At 44.5% G+C, this 20,350-nt stretch overlaps 1 protein-coding gene across 2 annotated transcripts in view; it reads left to right on the plus strand.

Annotated features, from left to right (window-relative positions):
• ntn1b (netrin 1b) overlaps positions 1-20,350 on the plus strand; it is a 58,805-nt gene that overhangs the window by 22,436 nt on the left and 16,019 nt on the right. For both annotated transcript variants that reach the window (XM_080776037.1, XM_080776038.1), the window contains exons 3-4: positions 11,635-11,823; positions 19,275-19,424. In XM_080776037.1, the coding sequence (XP_080632163.1) occupies positions 11,635-11,823; positions 19,275-19,424 (339 nt within the window). The remainder of the gene's footprint in view (positions 1-11,634; positions 11,824-19,274; positions 19,425-20,350) is intronic.

Below are 20,350 nucleotides of genomic sequence, written 5' to 3' on the forward strand. Positions count from 1 at the left end.
CAGCAACAGTCATTCACAGAGCAGGGCTTACTGTATAACCCTGATCATTATTGATTGCACAATTACACTGTTTTGCTGTTCCAGAATGGCAGGTGTTTTTTTTTCGTTTTTTTCCCCCCACATTTTATGTAAAACAGATTGCGGTTAAGATCTGATGTAAATCAAAATCACATATCTGTGTGCACATTAACCACATTATCGGCTTTGCCTGAGAAATGCAGGAAAAAGTACATTTTAACTTAAAGTACAAGTGCAGAAACTGTTATCTCTTTATCTTACAGTAGTAATTGTATGTCTCTGTAGGTGTAACCTGCCATAATCAAAACAGGAAATGTGCTCTGAGCGCAGATCCCCGCCAGGCTTGGTTGTCTACCCAGTGCTATTTTTTTTGGAAAGCAGTCATAGCCGATTGGAATGGAACCTGTGAAATCGGACTGATACATAATTATCACATGACTCCAATTTGTGTGAGTTTTGGACAGAATTTGTAGGAGTAAATAGCAATGAGTGTACGCGGTATTTAGAAGAAAATGTGAAATTGCTGAAAATGTAGTCTGCCACAAATGGCCATGAACTTTGTGTGGAGTTGCGCCATGACCCAAGGAATTCATGGAAAAAAGATTGTGTTTGTACGCCCTACGGTTTAAGAGTTATAGACCAAAACGTGAATTGGCCTGTTGGTCCCCTTGGCCTACAGGGAGTGAGCGTGCAAAGTTTCACGCTGATCAGTCCAGCGGTGCCAGAGATCAGCTGTTCAAATAGACGAGTGGACTGACAGACAGACTTACAGACTGACTCACAGGGGTGGAAACGGCCAAGTTGGGATAATTATATTACTTTCTAATTATCGAGTAAATGTGAAGAGAACTGTAGCACTGTCGGTGCCGGTGTCATGCCAAACTAGCTCACAACGGCTATCATTATGACACATTGAGAGGTTATTAGGCTATTTTTGACATGCAGCACCATCATAATGATAAATGATAAATCGGGCTTAAAGACACACTGCAGTATACCGCATAATGTATATAGTCTCCACAGTCCAGCCTGGCATCATTAAAACCTATTAACTACTGGTCTTGTCGGAGTCACACACCACCAGGCCTTGCTATAAACCACACTACAGTAGTATTAGCTAATGTCATATTACATTGGCTGGCATTACATTACGTTAGCTAATGTGAAACTGAATTACCTAACGTCATACAGAGTGGGAGCCTGGCCCGTTGCTGACTTGGGTGGCTGTTTATGTTGAGACGCCACATTCCCCGTTAGCCAGGCAACCGAGCGCTTTTACGAGGAGTTACGCGCACAAAGGCAGAGGGAGGGCTGATTGCTCAGCTAATTGATGTCCATCAGAGATCACAGAGCTGGACTCATAAAGGAGGAGAACGCCTCCCATGACATCATCGCACGCTGCAGGGCGAGAGAGAGACAGAGAGAGAGAGAGAGAGGATTCCATGCTGTATTACTCACATGCACATACACACAAACAGCTATTAATCCCGTGGCGAAATGGAATCCCGTTAGGGAGACTCTGGTGTAAAGGGAACCCCTTAGGACGGTCCTCAGTGAACACCATAGAACTTCTCCCCATAGGTTCTCAAACCTTTATTTCAAGGACCCCCATTGCTCCCATGGGTCCCACTTCGAGGACCCCGGGTGTAGATGTAGACAAAAAGGTCTTTCAATATCTGAAAACCTTAATGTTACGGTCAGTACCACCTTGAAGACAGTTTTCTGCCAATTAGAAATGTCACCAGTTACTGTATAAGGTGGACAAAACATGATCATGGGGGGACGGACGCTAGTCTCTCGAGACAGACTGTTGACTAATGGCAAATTCAAAGGAAAAGAGGGTGTTTTTCCTTTGTTTTCCCAGATTACCACCAGGCTGACTGCGATGGTCACATCAGATGATCAGACTGATAGCATCTCTGCTAGCTGACAGATGTCACAGGTTGTTACTCGCTGTGCAGAACTATACTGTATGGGGTGTTACTTTGTTTGCAAAACAAGTTGTTATATATAGTTTACTATGACTGAGGTATTTGTACCTTGCAATCAATCCTGGTCATGCGGTGGCAACTTGTATAACTGTTGTTCCATGGCAGTTACCAGAGTTAACATATTATATTTTTAACAGTTTCACTTGGCAGATAGATTTTGATGAGACCATTTCCCACAACACAAGTTGTACGCTGGAATGTGCATCTGTTTGGGTCTGTTTATTTGGCGTGAGGTTATATCTCAGAGGTTTTCTGTCCGCCCGGCTTTTGACATGATCTGCCATTTGACGAGAAACGGCCGATAGCATCAGCCATTTAGGCCGACTAAACCCACAAACAAGCATATTGACCCAAAGCATTTTTCCTAACCTTTCCTAAGAACGTGCTCAAGCTCATGTGAAGAGGAGGAGGCCATGGCTTCAGACGGTCCTTTCATCATCATAGACCAACCCAATTCATTAGCTCGGCTTAGCACTCATCTCTTATCTCTCCTACCGGCACAAAGTGCACTCTTGTATGGCTTGACAGCCGCTCAAAGGTGAGAGGTTAGCTGGGTGATGGATCATTGTGTTTCTCTCTGTGCCGTTTTGGAAACGCGATGGACAAGAGTGATGGCTGTTGTGGTAACACAGTGGACAGAACGTGACCAGGGGGGAATAGAAGCGTTGCCACCAGGCAGGCTGCGATGGTCACATTAGACTGATAGCATCTCTGCTACAGACAGACAACCTCGCTGACAGAGCTCAACTGCTCAATTAGCCTCTGCCCTCTGTGACGGTTATATTGCACTGGCCTGGGGCCAGGACTCTTGAGATGAAGGCAGCATGGCACCTGTTGGCTGTGTGCTGCTGGGCCTCAGCAGTGGAGACTTAAGATTGTCTGCCAAATAAAGGAAAGCATCATGTCTATATCTATGACAGTATAGGGCTCTATTTTGCGTGTCTTAAGTACCAGGTCTTATTAACTTAAGACCTGGAGGCGTGGTCAACGCTCTTTGGCCACTCAGAATAGCCAAATGGCATTGATCTTAAGTCTTAAGTTAAGTAATAAGACCTGGTACTTAAGACACGCAAAATACAGCTATGACTCTTAATGCTAAATATTTTGGTTTCATATAATCTTTTTATTTGTGAGTTTGTGCATTGACCTATACAAATGTATAAACAATTATCCATATACAATGGACGCTCACTGTTGCAATCATAAATGTATAAACATATATATTTTCAAGAAACTGAATAAGCTTTCTGACTGATTGATGACTGCTCGATGAGTTTGTAAGGTAGGTAAGTGAAATTAACCACTAAAAGTTTATTTCATACTTTGTTGTACAACGGTGTTGCATGGTGGAAAATAGCTGATCTACCAGCTCACAACGTTTCGAATTTCATTATTTAAGAAGAATTTGAAACGGTTCTGTTCATTTTTTTATAGAGAGAGAGAGAGGGGGAGGGAGAGAGAGAGAGAGAGGGAGAGAGAGAGAGAGGGAGAGGGAGAGAGAGAGACAAAAATAGGGATATCAGGTAGAAAGTGGTAAAGGTCCATTTCACTGGGCTACAGAGGCACCCGCTCAGCTCACTGACACCCCAATGTGTGCCTCATTAAAAGCATAATATCACACATGCAAACGCCTCCTGTTAAAACATGGATGTTTGTCTCCACCATGTCATCACTGCTCTGACTTGATCAAAGGAAACGTGTTTAAACGTTCTCGGATCGGCGTGCCGCCTCGATGTTTCATGTGTTTATGTAACACCAAGGTCACTGATAGGGTTGCTATCGATATCAGCAGACATTTGCACGACACATTTTGTTGTGCAAACTTGCTTATGAGAGACCGAAATCCTCTGGTCATTAAATAAAAACAAAAGGGAATAATATTCCCTTTTGTTTTGTTTTTTTGCCATTTATATATTATTCTGTCTCCGTTACAGTCATCAAAAGCATTCCTAAAACTAGTAAAAGGATTCATCAGCTGGAAAGCTCATTCCAGAAAACCTTTTGTTGTTTTATTCTCTCCCTCGTCAAAATGGCAGCTGTTCTAGCACTGTACAATAGAAATATTTATTATATGGGAAACATGCTTGACTGATCTTATGAGAGCACTTCACAGAAGTTCTTTTGGCAATTAATGGCCTTTTCAGGCCATGCGTTCTATTCCAATATATTTAATCAAATAAACGGCTTTGAGATCCGTGAGGCTTGATCAAAAGTTGCAGGGCAACCTTGCAGAGTCAGCTGATATACTGCCATGTTCCTGCAGCCAAGAGTATAATACTTTTCTCCATAAACTCGTTCAAACTCTGTACTGTATTGGAAGTTCACAGGAGAAAGGTTTTGAGATCCGCAGCCTGCACCATAATGGTATGTGTCATAGAGTTTTATGTCTAATGATCGATGTGATTTGGTGACTATTGGTGATGTTTTTACAATCTTGAAAGTTAACTGCCTCCAAGAGGCCTGTCAGAACGAAACATTATCATTGATTTATTCACTGCCTCATTATGGAGGCATATAATGTTACTGGTTTCGAGGGAAAACAGCATTTCTCATGTATTAAGACCCAGCCATGACTTCACCCATCGATGCTCCATTGCAATTCAGATTTTTATAGAAAAACGAAAAAGTGCAAGAGTGCTTTTTGAATGAAAATGTGCTCTTCTGACACATTAGAAGCACCACCCACATACAGGTGTTATGTAAGCACAAACTGAACTTCATGGAAGCTCTGCAGTGAGATGATGATGTTTATTTTGTCTCTAATTTCAATTTAGACATGTTTATATGAGTTACTGTAGTATTTATCCAAGATATCTTGCATCACAACTTAACACAACTTTAGCGCACTTAAACCCTACACTTTGTGTACGTCAAAAAATAGACAATTGGGAAAATAGAAAATCTATAAGCTCTCAATGCGTTGCAATGTATTGAGCTTATAGATTTGTTTCCTTAAATTTTGTTTTTACCCAAACGTTAGCACAATGCATTGACAATGCTCATTTGTGGGTATTTCTGTTTGTGCAGACATGCCTACACCATATACCGTATCGGCCCATCCATGCGTCCATGTTTGCATTTGTCTGCGGACTCGTGCACACGTGTACAGTTATGTGTCTGTACGAGTATGTTTGTGTATGTGTACGTACTCGGAAATATCAAACTACTTATGAACCGACCGCTGTGGTGAAGATATGGCGGGGTAATCTGTTAAAGGCACCAGTGTTGTCTCTTCCTCAGATCACTGGCTGTGAGGGGATGTGAACTCTTGTTTGATTTGGCACCCGTCATCCCACTCATGATACGGGTGACTATCATTACAGGCTTTCACTCAATGAGTGAGTAATTGATCCTGGATAAACAGTAATTGTGCTTGGAATTCCGAAGGCCCTGGATCCTTGAACAAGCGCTGCATTCTTCTCTGCGCAGGTCACACGCCGCATCCGTCTGAAGTCTAGACACATGCAATACTTAACAAGCATATTCATGCAGGCATATACGCATGCAGGCATGAACACAGTGCAAACCCTCAGTGTCAAAGAGACCATCCGCAACTTTCATGTCCCACCTGGGGTTGCCAAACTACTGTTGAGCTACTATGTGACGGAGTAATCATTTGGGAAAGGGGAGATATTTTCCTTTTAATTTCATGCAGTACCTCAACCAGTATTGGTCCTACAGGACCACAGATCCAGGGAGGAGACCACTTCCAACCGCTGCACTTGTGTTACATATATTGTATTAAAGGTAGTGTAAGTGATTTTCTTTGGTTAAAATAAGTTAAAAAGCTCTATATTGTGATAGTATATTGCTATATAGTGTTTGTTATATTCTTTCTTTTCAAAATCTTTTTATTGTAATTTCAATAATATAAATCTCAGAGATCATAGGGCAGACATACAGTAATAAAAATACTATTATTGCGCAAAACATGCCCCGTCAAGACAAAAGAAAATATATATTTTTTTCCACCCCTTCAAGTTCCAATTTAGTAAAGCCAATTCCCCAGCCTCTCTACGAGTACTCCATCTCTGCTAACCCCCACAATCAGTTATTGGGAGGGTGAAGAAAGCCTCGGGTCTCCTCCGAGACACACAACACACACACGACACACGCATGGATGCATGTTTGGTCAGATCTCAGACACCTGTTGACAGTGTTGGCATGCTTCTGCTGCTGCAGAGTTGCCGGGACCGTCGTCCATGACCAATTTTCAATAGAGATCACGCACAGACTTGTGATTGTTTCTGAAGTGCTTTCTGCTGCAGACAGAGCGAGAAACCGCCTCCGCTAAGCTGTGGGACGGATCGTTTCCATGAGTGTCCTACCCACACACCATGCAGCAGCCCTGCCTTCAGCGAGGCTGCTGGAGGGTACTCGGAAATGAATAGATTGGAATAGCATAGCTCTGGGTACAGTAGTAGGCCCTTGAAATGAAATGAAATGAAATGGAAGCACGCACGCACGCACGCACGCACGCACGCACGCACGCACGCACGCACGCACGCACACACACACACACACACACACACACACACACACACACACACACACACACACACACACAGGCCCACACACAGAAAGAAAGAGCTTTCCAGGCATCGCTCACATCATCCACATTAATATTGGCAGTTACAACGGGCGTGTGTACAGTTAGATGTTAATAAAAAGTCAGTTTAGCTTTACATGTTATAAAACTACCAAACAACTTTTGCGTGCTACCCGAGCCAAGGCTCGCTTGCTTTGGCATGTGCCTGTGTGTTTGTGCGTGCACACACAGACACTAACACAGGCACACATTACACACACACACACACACACACACACACACACACACACACACACACACACACACACACACACACACACACACACACACACCATTATGAGCTGAAAAGCCAGAAATGTAATGTGAATTCTGAGTAACTGTTTTTTTTATGAGCTCTATGAATATAACTGAGCCACATATTGTTCATGTGTATTTCAGATGTAGACGTACAACTAGCAAGTAGCACTATTCATTAAAAATCACCCTCTTTTTGTATAAGTTGTTTATTTGTAAATAACTTGAATAAGTATAGAATTTTGATGCGTGTGCGTGCGTGTGTGTGCGTGCGTGTGCGTTCTGCGTGACAGATGCTCAGAAAGGGACACTGTGTTACAGCTAATCAGCACTTGGGTCATTGTCGCTGCTGGCCAGTTAGTTGACCACGAGAGCACAGTGGGATGTGTGGGATGTGTGGAGGAGATAGGAGAGCACACAGTGCTCATTAGGAGGGCCTGAGGACAGCCATGCTGATAATGCATGTATTTATCATCTCTCACACACACACACACACACACACACACACACACACACACACACACACACACACACACACACACACAATACACTAAATACAGCATTAACTTAACTTAACTTAACGCATTGCATGTCAGAATAGTTTTTGGATGTTCTTGCACCTCTTATATATTTTAACTAGCTGAAGAAAGTTCAGACACAAAGGACAGACATTCAAGGCGGCTATGATATATTTAGTTTTGTTTCCTCATTCTGACCAAGGCTTCATTATGCCAGCAGCAAAAGCGGTGATATCGTTTTGAAGAGACTAACCAACCTCTAGGAGGTATACGAACATACAAACAAAACTTGTCACAAGAAGTAGCAGAACGTGACAAATGTCCTACAGCACTTCAGAGGGAGATCCAAGTGTTAACTTAAAACCACTGGTTCCAGCTTGAGAGCAAGCTGCGGTGTTACTAGGCAGTAGGAACATTCATTGAGCTGTAGACAGTAGGTTATTGAGTGGGAATTACATAAATGGTTAGTATATTATCATAATTATTATTATTACCAGTAAGACCCCTGAGGGCGAGAAGGTAGCGTGAACTGGCCATACAGTATATGGAGCGTATCTTGAGTGTACAGGGTGTGATGAGGTCAGATCAAGATATGGAATGTCAGAACAGGTCAGCTCCATATATGGAGATCTAAGGGTGGCAGCAGGGGCAGTGTATTGAATGCACAGGGTTTGATGAGGGCCCAGGTAGGGCCGGGCCTTAATCTTTGGGCCTCTTGAGAACTCTAGTTTTAACTCTAGTTCTGGTCAGACCTGGGGGCTTGCCTGCATGGGGTGACCAGGGGGCTGACTTGGGGGCTTGCCTGGGGTGAGCGATGGGGATTTGAGTTAGGTGACGTGACAGAGTGACGGGGATTGTGGGTTAGGTGTCAAAAACGCAAGGTTTCATAGTTAACTGCGACCTTTACATATCTATACAGTAGCACTCTTCAAAAACAAGTTCACAGAGTGCTTCCCAGACAAAAACAAAAAAAAATAAAATGTATGGAATTCAGTCAAGAAATAAGAACAGAAGAGACGATTAAACAAAAAGTATAAGATTGAAAGGGTAGTCTTTCTGTCTATTATGAATGAAGATGTTTCGGGTCAGGGTGTTCAGTTACAAATCAAATGTGCAGTCCGGGTCCAATGTACATGCATGATTAAAACAACTGCAATGAATAGGTGGCAGAAATGCTTCTCGTGCAGGTGGAAAACATATCCAGCATATACAAATGGCAGCATTAATACTGAATGTAAATGTTCATGTGCATGGTTAAGTGGCCCAGCGATTGTTCAGCAGTATGATGCTTGCCAGCTGAAAACTGTTCAGAAGTCTGGTGTGGGTTAGCGCTCGGGTGGCGCAATTGTAAAGTCTCTGCCCAATGCCCGCCACATAAAGTCTCTGCCCAATGCCCACCACATAAAGTCTCTGCCCAATGCCCACCACATAAAGTCTCTGCCCTGCAATGCCCACCACATAAAGTCTCTGCTCAATGCCCACCACATAAAGTCTCTGCCCTGCAATGCCCACCACATAAAGTCTCTGCCCTGCAATGCCCACCACATAAAGTCTCTGCCCAATGCCCACCACATAAAGTCTCTGCCCAATGCCCGCCACATAAAGTCTCTGCCCAATGCCCACCACATAAAGTCTCTGCCCAATGCCCACCACATAAAGTCTCTGCCCTGCAATGCCCACCACATAAAGTCTCTGCCCTGCAATGCCCACCACATAAAGTCTCTGCCCAATGCCCACCACATAAAGTCTCTGCCCTGCAATGCCCGCCACATAAAGTCTCTGCCCAATGCCCGCCACATAAAGTCTCTGCCCAATGCCCACCACATAAAGTCTCTGCCCTGCAATGCCCGCCACATAAAGTCTCTGCCCAATGCCCACCACATAAAGTCTCTGCCCAATGCCCGCCACATAAAGTCTCTGCCCAATGCCCGCCACATAAAGTCTCTGCCCAATGCCCACCACCACTGAGGCTGTGCGTTGTGTGTGTCCGGAGCTAGTCGTGCAGACCCGCTGGACCGATCAGCGCAGAACGTACAATGCACAGTGCCAGTAGGCCAACCTCCAGTCCTCCCCACATTTATTTAAAAAAGGATCTGAAATATGTAACTTTAATTTTACAATTGAACTCAACTTGTTATAGGATATGACTACATTCTTTGATATGATGGTTGCAGTGAGCATGTATGTCTATGAATCCTATGAATCACTGGCAAGATTAAAGTCCGCTACCAGCATGGGCGGCTTCCCTCTGCTCTGCTCCGACGACTAAGAGCATTCCTATCTGTTTCCGACTGGTGAATAAAAGCCCCGCTGCATTTTCCCTCACACTTCCCCTAAGTGGAGATAACATCTGGGATAAGAAGGCCGTGAAGTGTGTGTGTGTGTGTGTGTGTGTGTGTGTGTGTGTGTGTGTGTGTGTGTGTGTGTGTGTGTGTGTGTGTGTGTGTGTGTGTGTGTGTGCGTGCGCGTGCGTGTGCATGCGTGTGCATGCGTGCGTGCGTGCACCTCAAAGCCTCTTGGGTCTAGCTGTGCTGTGAGTGTGTTGATCAGCCCTGGGGAGGGAGGTGTGGGAGATAAGCCTGTGACAGCTGCCAAACACCTCTGTATGTGTGCGAGTCTCCCCCCCCCAATAAGCCCCCTTCAGATGGAGTGTTTTTGAATCCCACCCACCTGTCAGCCCTGGTCCCGTATGGCAGGTGGGAGATGGTTCGTACGTGATTCATTTAGATGTCTGACAAACGCTGAACATAATGCGTCCATTTTGCCGCTCAGATCTCACTGTAATAACTCTGCAGGCGGACCCATTGATGGAGCGATGAATGACATGAGGAGCTGTGAATGCTTCCATGCTCTCATTGCAAGCTGTAATCCATAACTTTTTAAAATGAATAAAACCTTATTTTAACCAATCTGTATTGAGTATGTAAATGTCTGACAAACGCTGTGAGGTGATCTCCCTGCTATTCCATGGAGACATTTAGATCCTGTCGTCAGGTAGCAGTAGTACCACTACTGCTTGATAAGAGGTAGCCTACTGCATGAAATATATGTCACTGCATGAAATATATGTCACTGCATGAAATATATGTCAACACTAGAGCTCTCCGTTATAGCTCAACAATAGACATTTTGGACATTCTAACACAACAGAGGTTCAGGAGCATGGACAAATATCACATGCACACACACACACACACACACACACACACACACACACACACACACACAGGCGCACACACACACACACACACAGGCGCACATACACGCAAATGCACGGCACAAACACCCAAGTTCCTGTAGACTACTGAGGGTAAAGTAAAAGCCAACATTTTTGACTGCAGTCAACAGGAAACCTGATAAACTCAATATTGAGCCTGGGGTTCAGTATTAAACTGTAGAACTATAGCTGTGATAACTAATAAATCATAAATGCAACAGGTTGCAGCAGTCACTCAGATGTGTGTGAGAGAGAGGAAGAGAGTTTTCCTGTCTGACGTCACTGGGGTTCAGAGGTTAAATTCATAAGCAGGTGGTGGGGGGGGGGGGGGGGGAAGCGTTCAGGAAAGCGTGAACCAGACTCTTTTGTTTTAGTGGCTCCATTACTCTTAAGCTGGACCAGCCCGCGCCATCTGTTTTAATACAGTTGCTCTCAAACTTTTTTATTTTATCTCAACGACCCCACATTTTTGTATTAAATTAGACCTCTAACACTGATACATCAGTTACAGATCTGTAAGGGTCGTTCCTAACTATCAATAATTTAGCTGGGATGCCCCTGGAGCTCTCACAAGGACTGCTGAGGGTTGCACTGAGAACCACTGTTTTAATAATCCATTGTTTATAAAAAATCTCAGGAGACCAAACTGTTGTGACATTACAGTAGAGCAGTTTAGTGTTCTCAGCCTATCTGATCTCACTGCAGCTGCACAGCCCAAAAACGGTAATAATGTAACTCCAAGAGTCCATTCATACAGTTACATTATTTAACCGGATTTTGCTGTGATGCTGTTGGTCTCTTCACTGCAGTCAATTTGAATACCTCTGGTATTTTTTTCACCACTTTCAATCTGGCGTTCCTACTTGGGCATATCATTAAGGTTGAAAAAGTTCAGAAAAGTAAAAACAATTATTCAAAACTTTCTAAAATAGCAATTGTGAGCTTGTAGATCGACTATTTTAGCTGTTCGAAGAAAATGGACACCTCAAACTAATTGTCCCTCGTCTCCATCTGACTGATTTTCTTTGTATCTCTTCCTGTCCCCAGCCTGCCACTGTAACCTCCATGCCCGTCGCTGTCGTTTCAACATGGAGCTATACAAGCTGTCGGGACGGAGAAGCGGTGGCGTGTGCCTCAATTGCCGCCACAACACGGCTGGGCGCCACTGTCACTACTGCAAGGAGGGCTACTACCGAGACATGACCAAGGCCATCTCACACAGGAGGGCCTGCAAAGGTAACAGGGTTGAGGGTTACAACAACATGGCTGGAGAGTTGGTTGGTAATAGGGTTACAGTAGCCTCGGTACCCAGGCTTTTAGGATTACAGCAACCACCGGTAACAACCACATGGCTGGACACCACTATCACTACTGCAAAGAGGGCTACAAAAAAGTCTCACTCGTGGCTCCGACATACGTGGCCAGGTTAAGACTCACCCGTGGCTTCCGCGTGCGGGTACCGTTAAATTTGGGTTTGGGGTATAGGGTGTCGGACTATTGCGTGACGAACTGTTAGGACGTCGGACCAAGGGTGCAGGCTTTAGTTCTGACATACTATTGATCCGAAACCTCAATCTTAACCTAACCCTAACCGCAAGCACGGGAGCAGCGCATGTCGGACCATCGCTTTTTCGCATCGCATCGCATGTCCCCCCGCTTCGGATCTTCGGTGTGTCGGAAAAGCGTGCGCACCCCTCGGACCAAAGATATGCACCCCAGAAACTTGCCCAAGGCCGGCTTACAGGAGCATCTGCACATGTGTTGAGGTAACGAGGTTGAGGGTTACAACAGAGACAAAGCCCCATGCAGGCCATCTCACACAGGAGAGCCTGAAAGACTTATAGGCAAATTATTATAATCTATAGATTATAGATATAGATAGTTATAGGCGAGTTATAGATTAATTCAAATAAATTAAATAAAAAGACAATCATGACACAACTGCCTATATAGGCCCATTTCTTCACCATTTTCAGTTTTCTTCAAAACACTTTTTTCTACTACTACGGTACTCTGGAGATGTGATAATGTGATCAGCAGGTCATGTGTCAGTCAGTTCCTTACTTTCCGATTGGATATGATTGGCTTCGCGGGACAAAAGAAAAGCAAAAAGCATGAACGCTGCATGTGTCCAATCTACCCCAGATTTGATCAACCCAGAGCCAAAAGCAATTTGACTTTACCCGTAATGTATTTACATTTCTTTCTTGTGATGGTCACCTTTAAAATTGTGACCATCCATATTGTTGTGGAGGCCTATTTCTTACAACAAACACCAGATTATCATGAATGCAACATCTAATCAACATAAACTGAAATTGCAATCGCATCCGCGGAGTGCTGCCCTGGGCGCAATCATAGCTGCGGTGATTTGTCTATAATGAACACCTCCGCCCACAAACGCAAAAAAGTTGCATGTGGTTGCACCCTCTATACTACGACAAGCCTGTGCTTTTCTGGGCATAGAGGGGCGGAACCATCTCCCGGCTGGAGCCGCCGGGGACTTCCTATTGGTTCACCAACCTATGTGCCCGTCTCCCCACCCCCCTGATGTCACCACATTTGGAGTGACGCCCCTCTGCACTCTGCGAAGATACAAGGTTCACTTCGCTCATATGCCCATTCTCATGCATTTCTCGCCCAGGCGTTTTTTCTTCTTTGAAAACAAAACGCCTGCAGTCTCCGAGGCTACCCTACGAGTGACAGAGTCTTGTGTAGGCAACCCCGCCTGGGAGAGATTAGCACTCCCAAGAGGCACCTTTCTAGTTTGGTTGTGCATCGATTAGCTTGATACACAACAGGTGCTTTGTGTCCAATTATTTTGACTCAGGCCACGTGTGACTGCTTAAACCATCTATCACCCACCTATTCCAAACATAAATTACTTTTCCAAAGATGTATTTTGAGACGAGAAAGTGTGAAAATCTTTGAATCCATTCCAAAACTTTTAACTGTGATGCCTTATAATTTAAATTGACTGAAATCGACCTATTTCAATAAACTGTAATTCTAAAACCGTTGTCAATCTATCCAAGTAATACCACATTTGGTAGCACTTATCCTGTACTTTCCTATCGTTACTCTATTTACTGCAGACTTGAAACTACATGAGAAGTCATATGAATGTAGTCAGGACATAAATCAACTCATGATTTGGTCTTCAAAATCTTTATGTTTGAAGTAAAGATTGTATATCATGCACCATGTTTCACACTGGAATTTGAAAGGATTCTTTGAGGGGTGAGAAGAAAATCTCCCACCTGCGCGTGCATGTGCATGCGCGTGTGTGTGTGTGTGTGTGTGTGTGTGTGTGTGTGTGTGTGTGTGTGTGTGTGTGTGTGTGTGTCAGTGAACTGACCCGTGTGGCTCTATTGAGCGGGCCGGGGTTCCTCTGTGAATCCCTGACAACACAAGCATAACAAACAGGTCAGAGCTGCGAACTGATCCACCCAAGAAAAGACAAGCTCATCATCTAGTCTCCACATCCCTGTTCAAACCTGCAGCACACGGGAACAAATGCATGCACACACACACACACACACACACACACAGACACACACACACACGCGCACACTCTGCTGTGAGCACATAAGTCAGGTTTGAGACCAAGCTGTCCAGGATTAGAGACTGGAGGAGACAAAAGCAGAGCTCCGTCTGTCTCTCCGTACCTCGGTCTCTGAGGCACAGAGCAAACAAACTCCTGTCACTCATTTTCTCACGCACGCACACACGCGCACACACACACACACACACACACACACACACACACACACACACACACACACACACACACACACACACACACACACACAGAGATAGGTAAAGATTACTTTTGTAATGTTTAGAATTGCGGCAAAAATCTCGAACTATATTTACTTTGGTTATATTGTATTAGTTTAACGTGCAACTTCCCAGTGCATGCATTGTTATGAGGGTTTCCCTGGAAAAAGATGAGAGCAGCCAACAACGGAAGCCTGTCCTGTCCTAGAATGCAGTTCCAGAGGGGATTTCAAACTGCAATAATAAACTGCATCACGGTGTGGTGTAGGATACGTTTAGTATATCGTTGCTGTCCTGAATAATAATAATAAAACTTTATTTGTATAGCACCTTTCATGACATGAAATGCAGCTCAAAGTGCTTTACAGAGCAATGGAGAAAAAAAAGAAAAGCAAGGCAAAGACATTAAAAAACAAGCAGTTTGTAATGTCCTCACTGTAATGCAATACAGTGAGGACATGAATAACAAAAAATAAAAGATCAATTAAAAGCAATGTTGTAGAAGTGGGTCTTGAGGTATGCTTTAAAAATGTCTACAGAGGCTGCCTGACGAAGGTACAGTGGGAGCTTGTTCCATGCCGTCGGCCCGTAGAAGCAAAAAAAGCTGCTTCCCCGTATTTTTTAGTTGCCATTTTCTTAGGCAAAGCGAGCAGGCCAGCAGTGGAAGACCTTAGGGGGCGGTTTGGGACATATTTAGGCAGGCAGTCATGTAGGTAGGAAGGTGCGAATAGACCAAGGTGAATAGACCACCTAACTCAAACTTTCTCCACCCGTTTAGCCATCTTTATTTTTTCGTCGATGTGTTGGTTGAAAAAAATATTGAACCAATGAAAAGTATTAAAAAGCACTTGAGCTGGATGTTTTTTCATTTCCTGGAAAATTTAAATTTTGGAGTTAGGTGGTTTCTTCCAGACAGCAGAGATGGTAAGTCTTTGAAATTTTGCTTCCACAGCACGCTATTGAAGAACAATATTACATGTCGGATGCCATTGTGTATAATTTGCAGCCTTTCTCCACTACGGTGACAAATGAGCGACTGTGCAGAACTGCAGATGCCATACTGTGGTCTCTCACCATGTCCACAGCTGAACTCCCATTGGTTCATGGCAGGACCCCGGAATACTATATCCTCCAATGGCCTCCTCCTCGGTGTACCACTACCATTTAGCTAGTGACAGGAACTGCTATATAATATTACATTTCCTACTGCATGCAACAAGAAACAGACCCCTCTCTTAATACACCCTTATTATTTCATTGCTCACAGAATAAGAGCATGCCAATAAAGCCCTTTGAATTGCATGCAGCCTTAAGGGCAACATGTTTCAATATACATTTTTTTTTTAATTATTATTATTTTGTTGTCCATTTCTTACGTCAGATACTGCTGAGTCGCAGTGTGGTGCTGAGAACTCAAGTTTGATAGATCTCGTGCACTTTCCCTGAAGAGAGACTAATGGCTCGTAGCAGCATTGTTGCACTGTTCTGTGCCAGCCCAAATATTTTCATAAGCTATATTTGAGGAGCAGTTGGGTTCAGGAGGAGGGGGGGGTACAGCTCAGAGCAGGTTAATGTTACAGCCATTCTCTACTTTCCTAATGATCTAACCACATCCATAGATCTCCTCAGCCACCTGAAGACTTCCAGCCCCCTCCTGCCCATCCCTCCGCCGAGCCCAGCTTGGTGCATTGGGATCAAACCTAAACAGACCAATCGCCGCCTCCTCCTCAGGTGACAAGGCGAGGGCTACGTGACATCAGTTAGGGCCCGCTGTATTTATTGTTCAACTCAGCCAACCATCCCGCTCTGCTGTTGTTGGACAGGAAATATAGTGCCGCGCCAGAGAAGCCGAGAGGAAGTCTGCTTTCATTCTCCAATCTTCGAGAGCCCCCCGCCAATCCCCAACATGGCCAACAACACCCCCCACATCAACAAAATGTCCGCTTTTCCACTCGGGGAAAGTAGACATGGGTGGGAAAGAAATGGCACTTCCATACCGTAGCTGCGCTATAAGGTGCAGGGAGCCCCTGTGTGTCTCCGGTGGAAGTGTGGAATGCCTCGTGCTTTATTTCCCAGATTAACGACTGCGCCCCTCATCAAACACAGTGTAAACATGGGCCATACTGGCCTTAACTGTTTGTTCTATAGACCCCCCCCCCCCCGGCCCCCCCCCCCTGTCCACTTGGCAGTAGAATACTCTAAGGCGTGGAGTGGTGAAACTGGCACACAGTCCACTGCACCCCCAGCCCACAACCTCTTAGCAGCCCTTCCTCACGCCCACCCCCAGCGACCACTGGGAAATCAATCAATGTTGCCAGATTGCTCCCTGTGTAGTAGACCCGAAGCTATAGGGGGGGAGGAGTCATGGTCAGCGTCACAAGTGTGATCACTTTGATAGCTTCCCAGTGTAGATTATGAATATGATATATTTTTTGTATCAGTTATCTGTTCTTTTTCATTTTTCGACATATCGTTCCAAAAAAAGATTATTCCGTCGTCAATTCCCCCCCATCTTTTGTGCAGTCCCTGTCGCCGCCACCCCTACTGTTTGGTCTGGGGAGAGTGTAGAGCAGTGGTTCCTAAACTTTATCTCAAGACCCAAAATAATTTGATCCAAACCTGTGAAAATAACAGACCTACAAGCTCACGGAGTGTTGCTTCACACAGCGTTGCAGGCTTGTGGATCTTCTATTTTCACTACTTCTTAAAAAAAATTATTATGATGGAAATTAAGGAAGGCAGTTCACACACTGGTCTGTAGTTCCCAGAAGCAATGTATATTAGACGTATATTATACTATATTGTAATATTATAATACAGACCTATTAAGATCCACACGGGTCGAAACCGTACCTCCAATAAATTGCTTCTGGGAGCTACGGACCAGCGCAGGAACTTTAGCCCTGCGCCCCTCGCTCACCCCTGAATATGACATCTTTGTCTAATTACATTGACAGCCCATTAACTTTTCGTTCCAGATTCCTAAAATCACTGTACAAAACTTCACAGGGAGGGACAGAAAGTGACATAATGTCATTGGATTTTATGTTCTCGATTTTATTGTTATGGTCCCCACCCTGTATTAGAAAGTCATTTGTCAAGGCTTTAGTTCCACGATACCCAGAGAATAAACAAGTCAGACGAAGCATGCAGTGCATTTGAGCACATGTTCTGCTGTTTGTGTGTATGCTAGTATCGTAGATACAGATAAAGACACAATACTGGATAAGCACATGGACATCAGTTTACAGTATGTCCACTGAGTGCTATATACTGTAGATTGTAGAAGTCAAAACAACATCCTGGTGAGAGATGGTTGAATTGATTAAAAACATGACATCATTGTTTATACTTTAATTTTGAGCTGACTTACTCAATGATGAATTTATAGCACTTGTGGCTTTCAGATTCTTTGTGTTTCTAATGCAAAGAATACATTCTCAGTGGGATCAGCATCTCAGTGGACGGCTGGACGCAGAGGCCAAATCCCTAACAGCCATTTCACAATGTAAAATTGATTTTGACAAATAAACTTGACGAAATGCTGCGAATTGAGGAGAAACAAAATAACAAAGATGGTAGGTTCTTGTTTAAAAATGTTTTATAGCATTTATCCACTTTGAACCTGCTGTCCCAGTTGGGCAATTTCATTATGGATGATTTCTTTTTAAACTAGCAAATCTACAAGCTCCCAACATGTTGCCTTGTGATGCGTAGTGAGTTTGTAGAACAGCTATTTTGTCTCCTAATATTCATGACGCTTCTTGAATTAAAGCTAATAGCGGGCTAACTCTGGCCTCGCTTGGACCACTTCAAGCAATTTTCAAATGACTCCTCCTGTACATGAAACACATGCAGGCCTAATGGCCAGGCTGGGCTTCCACTTCAAACGCTGGCTTTATGGTAAACGTTTGGCAGAGCACACGCACGGAGCGAAATTTCTCACATTTAACGCGCAATCCTCCCGACTAACAGCTTCAACAGACTTTGAAGTGCGTTCCACTCGCCCATTAATGGGTAACATTATGCAGCCTGTATTTGTGAGGGGCTCTTTGCCAAAGAGCTTTACATTGGAAACTCCAACTGAAGAGCACACAGCCTGTCTACGCCGGATCACCACGGGACAGGAGAACACAAAGACTGCCCACAAAGGCTCAACACGCGCACACGCATGCACACGCAAGCACACGCACACACGCGCACACACACACACACACACACACACACACACACACACACACACACACACACACACACACGCGCACACACACACACACACACACACACACACACACACACACACACACACACACACACACACACACACACACACACACACACACACACACACACACACACACACACAGGTTTGGGTTCAAAACATGCACACAATATACAGATGCTGTGTGTGGTGAGATTGAAATTCTATACCTAATCAAGTTATTTACTCGTACTGTCCAGTATGCGTGCCTTCCAGCCTGGGCCGACCTAACAGAGTACATATCCTATGGTCATTATGGGCGGAGGGAAGCAGGGTAATTTGTTTGAGGTTTTACATTGGTGCGAGGCCCAGTTCTGCATCTGTGGAGGTCTGGAAGAGAAAGCGCTCCTAACGTGAGCAATTTCTCACTAGTTCTTAGCGCTTAGATTACTTTTTCTTTCATTTTATGGAATAAGTGGAGTCAGCGGAGGGCGGAGGCCATGCCAAACATAGAAATATATGAAAGTTGATATTTGTTTTGCAATAGTGACTGTCTCGTAAACCACTCGAGTGTTGGGACTCATACAGCTATAAAACAAATATATTTCAAATCACAAGTTGTTTACTTGGTTCAGATTGATGACACTCTTTCCGTTTTTCCTCTCTCTCTCTCTCTCTCTCTCTCTCTCTCTCTCTCTCTCTGTAGCATGTGATTGCCATCCAGTCGGTGCTGCTGGGAAGACCTGCAACCAGACAACAGGACAGTGTCCTTGCAAGGACGGAGTGACGGGCATCACCTGTAACCGCTGTGCCAAGGGCTACCAGCAGAGCCGCTCTCCAATCGCTCCCTGCATAAGTAAGACCTGCATCTGTTTCATCTTCTGCACTAAACAGCCTGACATAAAACCATACTAATCCACAGTACGCTGACCCATGATTACCACATAGGTGTGGCCAGCATTTTAATTCACTGACACTTGGACGACGGAACAAAAACCATATTCTTCATGAAACACGTTTTGACGCAAAGCGAGGCTTTCTGGACGTAGGCGCGCCTGTGACTGAGGTCACCATGTTATCTGCATACAGACAGTGGCACGTCCCCAGACCACACACTCATCTGCATACAGACAGTGGCACGTCCCCAGACCACACACTCATCCCGGTCAGCCCACCCATACAGTAGTGGTCCAGCCAGTCCAACCACAGAAACCCTGGCTCCATCACTTGGTGGGGCTTTTTGATCAGTGTCCTACAAAACAACCCGAAAAGTAACAGTAACATGCTTGTTATGCATGAATTCATGATGGCTCACACTCAATTGTACTGTACGTATACGTCTTTTTCTATCCCTGTTCCGTTATTTTGGAGGGTTATTTGGCTTTTGAACCCACCAGAGCTTGGATAAACAGACCATTACGGCTAGCCTAACATGGCCCTGGGTGCCGTCAACACTGCTAACAGTCCATCTCCCTATATAAATCCCCAGAGCGAGCCAGTCCAATAGAATGATGGCTGATATGTTTATTGGCTATATCTGCTGCTTGCAGATTCCAGCCCCTTGGCAACAATCACCGAAGCCACATCGAAGAAGGCTAGCTCGTCGCCATTAGAGCTCGCGCCGCCAACAAATAGCTGGCTGGCATGACATGATAAGATTAAACTGATGTCTGGGCGGACACTTAGTAGACATTTACAATGGTCCAGTATGTTACAGTATTTCAATTGGCATGACATTTTCTGATAAAGTTGTGTGTGGAAATTGGACTAGGCCTTTGTGGA

Source organism: Protomyctophum bolini (assembly GCF_963924005.1).
Source record: "Protomyctophum bolini genome assembly, chromosome: 11".
In the NCBI taxonomy this organism is placed as follows: Eukaryota; Metazoa; Chordata; class Actinopteri; order Myctophiformes; family Myctophidae; genus Protomyctophum; species Protomyctophum bolini.